The 14,302-nt window shown below is 35.4% G+C and overlaps 1 protein-coding gene across 17 annotated transcripts; it reads right to left on the minus strand.

Annotated features, from left to right (window-relative positions):
- Positions 1 to 128: 128 nt before the first annotated feature.
- On the minus strand, positions 129 to 12,160 carry LOC103415493 (uncharacterized). 17 transcript variants are annotated; one of them, XM_070814041.1, is made up of 10 exons: positions 11,830 to 12,105; positions 11,605 to 11,731; positions 11,430 to 11,503; positions 11,258 to 11,342; positions 2,545 to 2,607; positions 1,745 to 1,935; positions 1,391 to 1,647; positions 993 to 1,297; positions 648 to 871; positions 129 to 488 (listed from the first exon to the last, which is right to left on the minus strand). In XM_070814041.1, exons 3-6 carry the CDS (start codon positions 11,488 to 11,490, stop codon positions 1,776 to 1,778), a joined length of 369 nt encoding a protein of 122 aa, XP_070670142.1. In that variant the 5' UTR covers positions 11,491 to 11,503; positions 11,605 to 11,731; positions 11,830 to 12,105; the 3' UTR covers positions 129 to 488; positions 648 to 871; positions 993 to 1,297; positions 1,391 to 1,647; positions 1,745 to 1,775. The 17 variants fall into 17 exon arrangements, 8 of the variants coding, with proteins under 8 accessions (XP_070670142.1, XP_070670144.1, XP_070670141.1 ...); XR_003769606.2 differs by lacking the exon at positions 129 to 488 and adding an exon at positions 9,850 to 9,932 and having other exon boundaries at positions 668 to 871; positions 1,745 to 2,039; XR_011576284.1 differs by lacking the exon at positions 129 to 488 and adding an exon at positions 9,850 to 9,932 and having other exon boundaries at positions 668 to 871; positions 1,745 to 2,039; positions 11,605 to 11,727; positions 11,830 to 12,100.
- Between the last annotated feature and the right edge of the window lie 2,142 nt (positions 12,161 to 14,302).

Raw genomic sequence — 14,302 nt, forward strand, 5'->3', positions numbered from 1 at the left:
TTTCCAAACAACCCAACACAACACAATACTCGGCTTTTCCTGCATAATATGGCTGACTGATATCGGTGACAATGAACTGATGGTCATCAACGGTCCACCTCCAAGAAAATGAACAATACTTACAAAAGTTGATGAAGCTGTGTACATTCACATGAAGCTGATGAATCTTGAAATGTTTGTCAAAATACATTTCACACTCAATACTCATTACAATCCCAAAAGTAGATTCAAGTTTCTTTTCCAAACAACACAAGTTACACAACCAAGCTGCTATTCATAAGTCTATTGTTCATAGCCAACAACTGGCTAGCTAACTAATAGTCTAATATAATGGCTAGCTAATATAAGTGAATCTACTGTATTGACTTCACTGTAGCTCTCACTCCTCCTTTACTTTTCCCATCCTTTCCAGCTTGTAAGTTGTTTGGTACTTCTCCTTTTCCCCATTCCAGATGGACACTCTGTAGATTGGGTGCTTTAAGTTGCAACTACATCACATGAGAAATACCCACAAATAGAGCTCAGTCAGTAAACATGTTGTTATCTAATTCCACCTCACCCACCATTATATACCAAATAGGCAAAATATGATCACATCTAAGAAGGAACACAAAAATTGCAGAGAACTAGCTGCATAAAAGAATTACCTCAACTATTGTGAGTGAAGTATATGTATGAGCTTTAAACCCCATTTCTTGCTACTGCAAACCCAAAGCGTTCAAACAGAATAGCCATGTGAGTGAAGTATATGTATGAGCTTTAAACCCCATTTCTTGCTACTGCAAACCCAAAGCGTCTCAAACAGAATAGCCATGAATTCGGGAAAAGAATTCTTGAGTGTCTCATGAACGTCCGTTTCAGTCATACCAACCTAAAAGAAAATAATGAAAAAAAAAAAAATCAAAAATAGAACTCATACCAATCTATAAAGTAAATTATGAAAAAGCATTCATAAATACAATTCGAGAAATGTAATATAGACTAAAAAATACCTTGTATATAGCATGGCTGATACATATGCGGCTACAGTGAAGAAATGCCATGCTCCGATTTATCTAACTTGTCAAAATTTGGTACAAACGTCTTCAAACTTTGCCCATTGGGTTGCTTCAGAAAGTTTTTTTCCAATCCAACTTCGATTGTCCCAAGTATTTTTTGTATATTTTTACTAAATTCCTTACCAACGTCATATCCAAGATTATTCTTACTAATCATGGACCATGCTTCGACACATATATCGTTTTGATCCACCGACGTTAGGTACCATGGATGACTCAACAGTGTAGTAAGTCGACGCCTACAAGACAAATATTTTATTACCATTTTAGACTTTAATACCAACACACCTATCACAAAAAGAATAAACGTAATTGCAAATACAAAAACTTACTCCATGTCCACTTCGGGCACATTAGCAGTAGGCTTCATGCTTGAAACCAAGTGGGAAAGCTCAAAATCATTACAGCAACGGAAAGGATATAATTCGTTGATAAGAGCTTCAAAACTGCTTATATCACCCTCTACTCCGTCACACCCAACGGAATTCCCATTTGGACATCATGCTCGACGACAAAAATCGAATCGGCTGTAAATGCGGCACAAATGCCATAATTTTGTCTGCAGTCTCGCATTATTTGCATTATATTCCTATAAATCATCGCAAAAAACGCAAGTGTTTATATATTTATATATATAAACCACAAAAGCAGATATTCAAAATAAAAACATTTGATGGTGCACTCACCTAATCATGACACGAGTGTCATGCGTGTGGGCTAAACTTGGATTTGCTTTGACCCAATTAGATAGGGTGTAATCAACATCTTTAGAGATGATGAGCGCCTTACCACCTTGTTCAATCCGAAGTATGGATGGATGAAAGCGTTATCTCTATCTTCTTTTGCCATTTTATACCAAGCGATAGTAACCTCTCCACTTTCGAACACATGACAGGCAGCGGAAAACTTATTTAGATGTCCGTGAAACAAAGGAGGAGTAGAATTTCCTGTGGTCGGCCTTTTTACACCTTCAAACTTGAACTACAAATATGTATATAGAAAAAATATTGTAAAAACTCGTCCATAAAAATCACCAGTCACCAACATGCTGATTTATTTAGTATGGCCATGAGATATATGTATATAGTGTGATAAGATGGACACTAACAGTATGCAAATGTAAAGTGAACATAAAACTCATTTCTTGATTTCGTTCACTAGCTAGTTGACGGTGAGATATAAGTCATGTGAATATATATTTAAATAGAATCACTTAAAACAAAATTTGTTTTTAAAAATAATCATTTATTGCATAAACTGGTATTACATGGCACTTTCTCTGCCTTTATAACCACATAGCAATCTTCATCTAGCTAATGTCATGCTTGCACTCTAAAGAAAGAAACTGAACAAGTACACATTCCCATATTAAAACATACAGTCGACTAACCATTGTACAATCAGTTACACTACAATATTGAAATCTAAACAACTCAAGGGGTATAAAATGTGAAATATTGCAAAACAACAACAACGTTATGGTTACCTCAATTTTGTGTGGTGTCTGGCTATTAGGTGTCCCATCGGTACAAAAGTTTGTAAGCATTCCCTGCAGCACAAAAGAATCCAACATGTTAAGAAACAAAAGAATCCAGCATGTTACCAATCAATAGAGGGGGAGGGGGTGAGGTGGTGGGGACGAAGTTATGCAGTGAACAAAAGAATTTCAAAAATATCATTGGTTGTATGTCAGTGTGTTTCTCATCTTATACAATAAAGTTCAAATTATCCTCCTTAAATTGGAGTGCTCTGGAATACTCCTTGTCAAAGAAAAAAGTTCAATACATGCTATCATCAAGTTGTAAAAGATTGGACATGAGCGAGTATATAGGAAAACGAGATAAACACACACACACCCTATTTTAACTTTGTCCGTTGTCTCTGTTTATTCATTTAATCTTATGATGAGAGATAAAGAAGAGCACAGGAGATGCTAAAAAAAGTGTAAAAAGCATCACCGTCGTAACTTCAACCAAAGTGATCAAACACGGCAACATTCACATAAGTTGCATATAATTATTACACATATCTACCATTTACCTTTAAAAGTTGTATTAAAATCAGGCATGTGAGTTGTCCTTAAGGTAATTTAATTAAAGTTTACAGTGATTAAGATGCATTTGCGATTTGTTTGGTTGTTTTCTACCATTTGGATGAAGAGAGTTGATGAATATTAGGTTTGGTTTTAGCTCTTGTAAAAAACAGAGTGAAACTTTAAACATTTGATACAAAGCAATTGCAGGCATAAAAAGGTTTATTTGTTATTCCTATGCTAACACGCAGTTGGTGCATTGTATGTATCACACATAAAATGAAATGAAATGACTAAATCACACTCCGATATGTGCGTGCTAAGAAACAAGATTACTAATTAAAAAGAAAAGATACTCAGATTTAAACTTAGGAGCACCTTCTTGTTCATTCATTTGTAATCGAATTACTAATGAATTGTACACATGTAACAATCAAAACCAATGATTTTTTTATCACTCTTACAAAAAGATTAAAAAACTCAATTAAATTGAAGATTGTTTGACTTTCTATATGTATCAATTAAAATGGACAATCATCATGGTAATCTTAATTATTACCTAAAATCATTGATTTAATTACTCGATACATGAAGAGATGACTAAATAATATCCAATTAATTCGTTTTGTGTGTGTGTGTGTGTGTGTGTGTGCAATTTAGTAAATGAATGATGCCGATTTTAACTAAAATGTATAGCATGAAACTTGGTAAGTCACAAATGGGTTAATATTCTAATAGTGAGCTTCACAGTAAGGTGCAATTTAAGTATTGTTCCCTTTTGAAAACAATAGTATTATGATGCGTATGCACTGGAACTACACCATAACTCTCTTAAGGTCTCCAAATTATCTACTCATAACTACTCCCATATTCAGTTAATGACAAGGCAGCTGATTGACATTAATATTATCCATAACACGAGAATTAGATTTCGCAAACGGGTTATGGTTGTCGTATTATAGCATCATATACTTGATTCGTTAACGAATTGACCTAGAACTCATTTCGATTAACCAATCGTACAATAATATATCATGTCCGATTTAAAATTCGTTTCGAGTTAACAAATCGTGCAATAAGTTGTCATGCCCACACAAGATCGAGACCAAATCAAGGTACAAAGTTTTGTCATACATTTAATCAGACTGAACTTGAATTTTATAAGGAAACAAGAGCAACCACACAATTTATAGGTGGGTGTGTGTGTGTGAGCCATATAGCTTACCAATGTCGGTGGCTTGAGACCCCACTGGATAGCCGCAGCCTTCTAAACCATCGTCCAACACAATGCATGGTGAGGGAGGCGACAACGAAGAGGGTTGAGAAAATGGAAAAAAAGCTGTCGGCTCTGTCTCTTTCTCGGTCTCGGTGGAGTCGGTCGAAGAAAAGGGTGTGAAAGGTGGTCAGGCACAAGACCTAATCTTGTCCCTTTAGAATCTGCTGAGGGATGTCAGGTCGGATAACAACATCGAGCTCTCGCCACGTATGTGAGTGTCCTGACGCTTCGCTTTGCATCCTGCGAATTCTAGTTGTTTCTTACCGCAGTTTCTACCGTGCGCTTTCGTTAGAGTTCTCATTTGAAGTCCGTACTTGTTAAATGTCGTTGATTGAATTATTAAGCAAATTGCAAGACCTCAATTACCAAAACTGAAACCACCAGTTCTTAAGTGAAAGATCCGCAAAACTACGCGCGAATTGTGAATGGAGTTTGAATCTCTTGCTATTGTAATCCTAGTTTGTTAAAATCCTTAGAAATCCGACAAATCCGGATGTATTCAATTAGAATTTTAAAGAAGTTTATAATATTCAAGGTGTATTCAATTAGAAATTGATTTTAAAGAATTTGAGAAAGTTGAGGAATTAAAGAGAATTTGAGAGATTTCGTAGTATATTTTAAGCATCCACAAATCTCACATCTTCCCATGAGATTTCGAAGGAATTAAATCAAAATTTTATATGGAATCTCTACAAAACAATTAAACTCCATAAAAATTCATGAATTTATAAATCATTTAAAGTATTTCAAATTCTCAATTGAATACACTCCCTTAATCTCCCGTATAATAATATGCTTTGTCCAACATCATGTAGTTTTGCTGCATCAAGTTAACTCCCAAACAAGCTGGGAAATGCGATGCCCCTTAACTTATGGATTTAGAATGTTACCCCTTTGTGTCTTGGATTTAGAAATTAGGTCATATAGACGTCGGGGTGGTTCGGTATGGGATTTCAAATTGAAAATGGGATCCTGAATTCTAAACCGAAAATTTTTGGAATAGAAATTTGAAGACAAATCTCAAACCAAAATTTAGGTATTCTCAATTTTTGGGATTCCCAAAATATTTTCGATATTTCAAGTTACGTATTTCCAAATTTCATATAAATTGAAATATCAACCATTCATATCAATTCAAATTAATATGCAACCAAAATAAAATAAGTAACAAACCCAAAAACAAAAATATAAGTTACAAACCTAATATGTTCAAAAACTAACAAACAATTTTTTGATTTCGTGTTGAAGAAATAGACACATTTGGTTGAGAAGCAGCAGTGCAAGATGAGTGTGTGTGGGAGGTTTGTATCGTCAAATGTGGCAATAAAGGGTTATGGTTACTACCTATGGACTAAATGTCAAAGCTAAAATTCTGGAAATCCAAAAGTTGGATGATAGCATTGAACAAAGGGCTATGGTTACTACTTGTGGACTACACCAATTATATTGCTACTAGTAGTGAGCAACAATTCAAATGTATAATAATAATATATATATATATAATATTGATTTTCATTTTGGTATGGGATTACCAAAACAATACCAATTCCTGTGCCGAAATTTCAGGATCGGTTCAATATGTCATCTTGAAATTTCAAGAATTTGGTTTAGGACATTTTGTCTTCGGAATTTTATACAGTTTGGGATTATTTTTTATGACAACAATTCTGCACTCAAAACACTTTTTTTTCTAGCAGATAATTTTCGGATTGCTGAATATAAATACATGGGGCAAATCGAGATTTACGATGACGCTTCCTCACCAAACTCACGGTAATCACTTGGAAACGCGGACGAAAAGCAATGATACAATTTCTCTATGTGTGTGAACATGACTGTTTCATGGACGAAAATATTTGAAATCTTATTTCTTCACCCAATATCCTCGGGGATATTGGCGAAAAGAATAGTCACAAAATATTCAAGGATATCTTTTCCTTGGCTTTTCTTCCTCCCATGGAGAGAAGAATGAAGTATAAAAGCTGTGTACATTCATATGAACCTTAAACAATGTCTGAAAATCCCCTTCACTCAATACAATCTCAAAAGCAGAAACAAAAAAGTTTCTTTTCCAAACAACCCAACACGACACTCAACTTTTCTTGTATAATATGGCCGACTGATATCGATGACAATGAACTGATGGTGATCAACGATCTACCTCCAAGAAAATGACTAGCTAACTAACTAATAGTCTAATATAATGACTAGCTAATATAAGTGAATCTACTGTATTGACTTCACTGCAGCCTCCTTTCCTTTTCCCATCCTTTCCAACTTGTAAGTTGTTTGGTACTTCTCCTTTACTTTTCTCACTCTGAACAACACAAGTTTCTTTTCCTTGGTAACTACACCACATGAGAAATACCCACGGCTCAGTCAGTAAACATGTTGTATACCATCGCGCACCCACCATTATATACCAAAGAGGTAAAATATGATCACATCTAGACATAACATTAAAATTGCAGAAAACTAGCTGCATAAAAGAATTGCCTTACTTCAAGAGTTTTCCAAATCACCCTACTTTGTTGTGTATCTCCAAGTGCTAGTAAAATTAACTCTGATTCTTTCTACTGAGATTGCAGATGCTCTCAAAGAGCACGCCCAAAAACCTCGGAAATGAATTGCTCAATATCATATCTATCTCTGCGATACCCAAATACAGAGAAAAACAAGGTCAAACTATTAGATTTATGTCTCACAAAAACTAAGCAACTAGAATCATAATATAAGAAAATTTTCTTACCCTGTGCTTTAGCATTCATGGCGATATGCTGGCTAAGTTTCAAGAAATCGAGCATATTGTACCCCTTGTAGTTGGGTGTGGTAATCTCTCACAATATGTCTCAACATTGACCCGTAATCTTGTAGCTCAAACAATGTCTTTCAGTCCAAGGTTAAAAGATCTCCACCGTGAGATGCATACACGTTCTCCAGCTCAATAGTCACCAACAATTAACAAAATTATAGGTTTGAAAAAATTTTGCGTAATTCTAAATTTGTAAGCCAATCTGTTTTTTGGGCCTCAGAAGTGAAAGATGGCTGAGCAGATCTTCAACGCACCTGTAATAGAAAAAACAAAATATAACAATTGAATTATTTGTTGTAATTCTAATTAAATGTTAAATAAGAAAAGAAAAACATGAAAATTAAAATCAACTTACATAAGAAGTAGCGTCAAGTTACGTAGCGTTTCAAGTTCAACTATTGTGCCCTTATGACTCAGTTTGTCAATTAACTCTCGAATAATGCTCCCAAAACTCACTATCAGGTTAGTCCGTTTTGGAATGACACATTCAACTCTACTGACCACCAAATACAGTGAATGTCAACCAAAGGATGTAGCTGGATAAGACTTTTCTTTGAGATCACTCACTATCTCTATTGTATTTCTACCAATAAAGAAAAGAAAGAATGAAAAAAAAAGTAAAAAACAACTAGTACGATGTATACAAATGAAAACACAAAATAAAAAAATATCACTTACCTCAATATCAACTTGAACTTCGATGTGAGAATTTCACTATCAATTTGTTTCCACTCAAGTGGACTATTCTTCATCAACTGAAATAGGGTGGAGTCCATCTTTGTAGAGATGATCAAGACTTTGTCATCCACAAATTTGTTCATATAACTTGGATATATATACGACTTCTTCCTATCAAATTTGTGAAATAAGTTCAAATTATCCAAGTTATATGATCAAATTTGTGGATGGTAAAATCTTGATCATCTCTACAGAGATAAACTCCATCCTATTTCAATTGATGAAGAATAGTACATTTGAGTTGAAACAAATTGATAGTGAAATACTCACATCGAAGTTCAAGTTGATATTGAGATGAATGATATTTTTTTTTTTTGTGTTTTCAATTGTATACATCGTACTAGTTGTTTTTTCACTTTTTTTTTTTCATTCTTTCTCTTCTTTATTGATAGAAATACGGTGAAGATAGTGGGTGATCTCAAACGAAATCCTTATCCGGTTACATCATTTGGTTGGCACTCACTGTATTTGGTGGCCAGTAGAGTTAGATGTGCCATTCCAAAACGGACTGACCCGATAGTGAGTTTTAGGAGCATTATTTGAGAGGTAATTGACAAACTGAGTCATAACGGCAAAATAGTTGAACTTGAAACGCTACATAACTTAACGCTACTTCCAATGTAAATTGATTTTATTTTTCATGTTTTTCTTTTCTTATTTAACATTTAATTAGAATTACAACAAATAATTCAATTGTTATGTTTTGTTTTTTCTATTATAGGTGCTTTGAAGATTTACTCAGCTATCTTTCACTTCCGACGCCCAAAAAACGGATTGGCTTACAAATTTGGAGTTATGTGAATTTTTTTTTAAACCCATAATTTTGTCAATTGCACCCAAGGTTATATCTTTAGGTTGGTGACTATTGAGCTGGAGAATATTTATGCATCTCACGGTGGAGATCTTTTAACCTTTGACTGGAAGACATTGTTTGAGCTACAAGATTATGGGTCAAGGTTGAGACATCTTATGAGAGATTACCACACCCAACTACAAGGGGTCCAATATGCTCGATTTCCTGAAACTTAGCCAGTATATCGTCATGGGTGCTAAACACAGGGTAAGAAAATTTTCTTATATTATGGTTCTAGTTGCTTAGTTTTTGTGAGACATAAATATAATAGTTTGACCTTGTTTTTCTCTATAGTTGGGTATCGCAGAGATAGATATGATATTGAGCAAGTCATTTCAAGGGTTTTTGGGTGTGCTCTTTGAGAGCATCTGCAATCTCAGGAGAATGAATCACAGAGTTAATTTTACTAGCACTTGGAGATATACAGCAAAGTAGGGTGATTTGAGAAACTCTTGAATTAAGGTAATTCTTTTATGTAGATAATTTTCTGCAATTTTAGTGTTCTGTCTAGATGTGATCATAATTTGCCTCTTTGGTTTATAATGGTGGGTGAGATGTATTATACAACATGTTTACTGACTAAGCCCTATTTGTGGGTATTTCTCATATGGTGTAGTTGCAACTTAAAGTACCCAATATGTAGAGTGTCCATCTAAAATGGAAAAAATAAAAGTATCAAACAACTTAAAAGCTGGAAATGATGGGAAAAGTAAAGGAGAAGTGAGAGCTGCAGTGAAGTCAATACAGTAGATTCATTTATATTAGTTAACCATTATATTAGACTATTAGTTAGCTAGTCAGTTGTTGGTTATGAATGATAGACTTGAACAACAGCTTGGTTGTGTAACTTGTGTTGTTTGGAAAAGAAACTTGAATTTTTCTACTTTGTTTTTTGCTTTTGGGATTGTCCTGAGTATTGAGTGTGAAATGGATTTTGACAGACATTACAAGATTCATAAGCTTCAGGTGAATGTACACAACTTCATCTACTTTTATCTAAACTTGGGATCCAAACAGTTCACAATGAAACTTAAATGACTGCCAAAAAACATGTTAATCAAAGTTAAGACAATGCCGCACCTCAGGAAGGACCAGCTTATAAACTCTTACGTGTAGGAATCGCCCACTGAGCTCTAAAATGACTGGAGATAGAAGTTTATGAGCTGCACAGGGGGAATAGCAAACATAAATTCTAAAGCAGCAGTTTATTGCAGATTACTTGATCACATCAGTCATCGGGCTTAACTAACAAAACATATAAAATAAATTTTATATATAGTCTTTCTCATATAGGACGCCCCGTCTCCGAGAAAGATGGGATGCACGCATTGAGATAACCTCAGATTTTAATCCCTTTTATCAAAATAGGCGTAGAATAGAATCATCAATTACATCTTAGAGTTTATGTTTCTAGTTTGGGGCCGGTTAACCGGTTTGGTTTTAGGTATAAGAATAGGCTTCAAGGACTATTCTAGAGCCCTATGAATTAATGGGAACAAAGTTATAAGAAAATTGAGCACAAGTGAGATTTTCCCAACACGTCATGAGTAATCAATATTTGACCAAAACTATTTTGATATTCTATTTTGAATGTCACGTCTAAGAATGGGAAAAACATAACAAACTTGAGAAATCAAAAAACAAAATAAATCACACCAAAAATTAACGTGGTTTGGCTACGTCCACGAGTCAACAACAACAATCTTTCACCATATCAATAATGAGTACAACGGATCATCTTGCCAAGTCCTAGAATTAAGACTTGACGAAAAATTTAAAATTACAAGAACAAGAAATACACTTTTATCTCTCTTCTTTTCTCCTTCACAAACTTTACCCTTCTCTCACTCTGACTCCTAGAATGCTAAACAACTTATTGTTTTGTTCCAATTCAAAACCCAATAAAGGTCTTCTTCAATAAGGAATACTAATCCTATGGAATCTAGTTATGTATCCTTCTCCAATTGAGAAACTAACTTCAATTGGAAAAACAACTTAAATTGAGAAAACAACTATTTCAAATGGATAAACAATTTAATCCTGAATATAATTCTAATAAACTTACTTAGGACAACTCATCATGGGTTGGAAAACCCCAACATATTCTTGGGTTTCAGATTGATTCTGAAGAAGACTTAAGAAACCCAGTAGATACAAAACTAATTGAAATCAATTAGTTTACAACTTACAAGCCTTGCAGCTGGATGAAGTGATGTATAAAATTGCTGACGCATAATAACCTATCCCAACGAACATGTTGAAATTCGTTCCATTACTCAACGGGCGCCTTTAATTGTTTTTTTTTTACAGATAGTATCTTCTACATTTTTAACTCTGATTTCAACATCTGATTTTTATGCAGCCAGCAAAACAAGACAATCAAGATTTAATGCACAGAGAGATCATTTTAGACGGAATCATACATCCAGTAGCAGATCTACATCCAGTAGCAGATCTGTCATATACAAGCAGGGATGTGATGTTATACCTCTCTATTTTGCTAAGCGGCCATTCTTCAGCGTAAGCTAATGGTTTTGTCATCACGTTTCCTTTGCCGATCTGGGGTATTTTCCCTGCAACAGAACAATCAAGTGTATGAGTTCCAGTGGAAACAGGTGTATCAATTTGGGGGTCATCATTGGTGGAGAAAATTTTTTTACCTCTGCATGCCTCAGGTCCGCAATGTCGCCTCTGTGCCGTGTCCTTGCTGCTGTCCAGCATCCAGCTCAAGCACCTTTGCACACCAACGAGACACACAACTTATACATTTGCATGGTGGAGTTATAGGCGACATGGAAATCACCACACTACGATAGTTGGTGTGAAGATGTGTACCTCTGTGTGATGATTGGAGCTGCACTGTGCGTTCTTTTCTATGGCAGACACCGACTGGTTTCGGATTTTGTTGACAATCAGTGTCCGTGGTGTAGATGGGCTCAAATCTGCAAGTTTGGGGGACTTCCTACGGATAAAAACACATGCATGTGTTAGATCTTGTTTCCTTTCACCCAAATCCATCAAGCTGACACGGAAGTCACACAAATTTCGGAGGATTTTTACCTTCAGCATCGTCACTCTTCAGTTGTGCAGGCTGGAAGGCTACGGAGGCACCTCTTCGAGAGGATGCAGGAGCTGCTGTGACATGGAGGTTTGACTTACTGGTTGGGTTGCGAGTTTTGAACATGGCAAGAGCACCGTGAATCTCTGGGGGTTTTCTAGAGAGAGAAGGAAAATTGAAAACGAATGTGTTCTTCCCGTGACTGTGTTCTTTTCTTTGTGGCAGCAATGAGGGCTGAGAGAAATGACTCTGTTCTTTCAGTTTCTACAATACAAAATAACAATGAGAACCACTTCAGGTATCCAAAGCTTTCCGCATGCTTCACTGTAATCTGACCGTTCGTTTGGAATCCTAAGAGTTTCAATGCACTGATATTTGCCACGTGTCCAAGGCTACCCATTTCACGTGATTTGTCAGACATGTGGGTTTTGAAAAATGACAAGACAGAGAGCCGTTTGGCTCTGGTTTTGCTGACAAGTATGACTCCGGGCTCGAGGGAGTGCAACAGGGAATCCAAGGTGTGGTACACAATCAGCTAGGGTTTGTGGATGTACGTGTGTGCATGCGTGTGAGTCAATGCCGCCGCTAGTTGGGCTTTTGATGTGTTTGCATGCCATTTTCATTGAGGCCCAATGTATGTTTTCCAAGTTTTTGTCTCTATGCTCGGTCGTTGGTCACGGGCCTTTTTTTTGGACTACAAATATTTTTTGAGCATTTCTTTGATGCTTTCCTGTACCAAGTTCGACCCCATCCAGGTGTGTCTTCCTCCATTTCTCATTCTTTTATTTGTCTTTGTGTATCCTTTCATTGTTTGTCTGCTTTGTTTTTTGTTTTTTTTTTTTTCCTTTTCTATTTTTCATTTCGTTTTCTCCCTCATTCCAGTCGCTTAGGATTGTTGTTGATTTCTCTTTGGATGTTTCAGTGTAGTTTATATTTATTTTCCACACCTTGAGGACAAAGTGTGAAATAAGTTTGGGGGTGAGAAAAATTTGGTTTTTTTTTATTTTTGTGTCAATTAAATTTTTTCGTTTTTTAGTTAATATTCATAGATTATTTTAAACGTTAAAACAAATGGACATGGTAAAAATTAATCCCATAGTAGAGTCTTTTCTATTTATCGTTACTTAGACACTAATTCACGAGTTATACTTTGAAAAATTTGCACATTCACACCAACATGGTTTGTGGGGAGTGAGATTGAAACACTTGTTTTTTGTCCAAGTGTATTTTTATTTTTGTTCTAAATAAAGTAAAGTTAGTATGTGTTATAAAGTAATAATTGTCTCACCCGAGGTTCTGCCTAGTAATCGGGTCAGTCCTGCCTAATCAGCAGTAATTCTCGCGTCAAACGGTAGAATTTTGGCATGAGGCAGGATGGTTAGTTGGTTTCGTAGCCTTTTCAGCTCGGGTTAATAAGTCCTTAGGGGTGTTCCACACCTAGTGCCCTAAAGCCCTAGTGGTTTGGGCGTCATTGACATAAAGCTCGCTACATGGGTTGGATCGAAAGCTTAAGTGAATCGACATTGCACGACCACTACTGTTACTTCATTATAAAAAAATAAAATAAAAAATAAAAAAAATTATCTATGCGAAGTTAGTGTGTGAAGTATGAATAAAGGGATGAGAGGTAAGAGTTTTGGTCGAGTCTCTTTAACTATGTTTGTTCACTTTACACCAAAGGAAGTTTGTGAATTCTTTTCTAATTGATTCTAAATGGCTTAGACTCTGTGGTGGGATTGGTTGGAACTTTTGAAAAGATGTTTTGATTTTTAACATTTTCTATGGAATGCAACTTGAAAGTGAGAATTTTGTTTTAGCTGAGTTTTAGTTAAGTGTCTAGTTTGTTAGTTTTTATTTTTATTTTCTAGTTTTATTTTGCTTGATGACAAGCAAAAAGCTAAGTTTGGAGGTATTTTGATAAGTGAATTTTATATTATATATTTAACCTTATTATTGGTATATTTTGATTAATATTTTGGAAGAATTTTGATACTTTGAATTGTATTTTCAATATAGGACTTTCGACTTCCTCTGGAGCAAAACATGGACAAATGGACGAATTTTGGAGTAATTCCAGTTGGAGGACGTTCTTGAGTTACTTAGCTTGGTCGTATCAAAATTTAGGATTTTTCCATCAAGTGGTTATTTTCTGGCGATAAAATAAAAGAGCGATGTGCGGTGCTGGAAAATGACGTTTCTGGGCTTAAAGTGCGTTTTTGGAGTCCAAGATGACCTCCGATAGTTTCGTGGCCTTCTGGAGATGTGTTCGGAAGGTCCTTATCTTTAAAACAAGCTGTCTTGGGCCGGATTTGGAGGAGATCTGAGGCTAAAACGTGGCTGGACAAGTATTTGGCAGATTCTCCTAGTTTAATTAGGGTTTTATTTTTTAAGATATTTTATTTTTTTTCTTAGTTTCCTAGTTGGAATAAAAAACCTATGTCTTAGGGTTTGTGAGGGGGGAGAAAATAGATTGCT

This window comes from Malus domestica, chromosome 15 (genome assembly GCF_042453785.1).
Source record: "Malus domestica chromosome 15, GDT2T_hap1".
Lineage (NCBI taxonomy): Eukaryota > Viridiplantae > Streptophyta > Magnoliopsida > Rosales > Rosaceae > Malus > Malus domestica.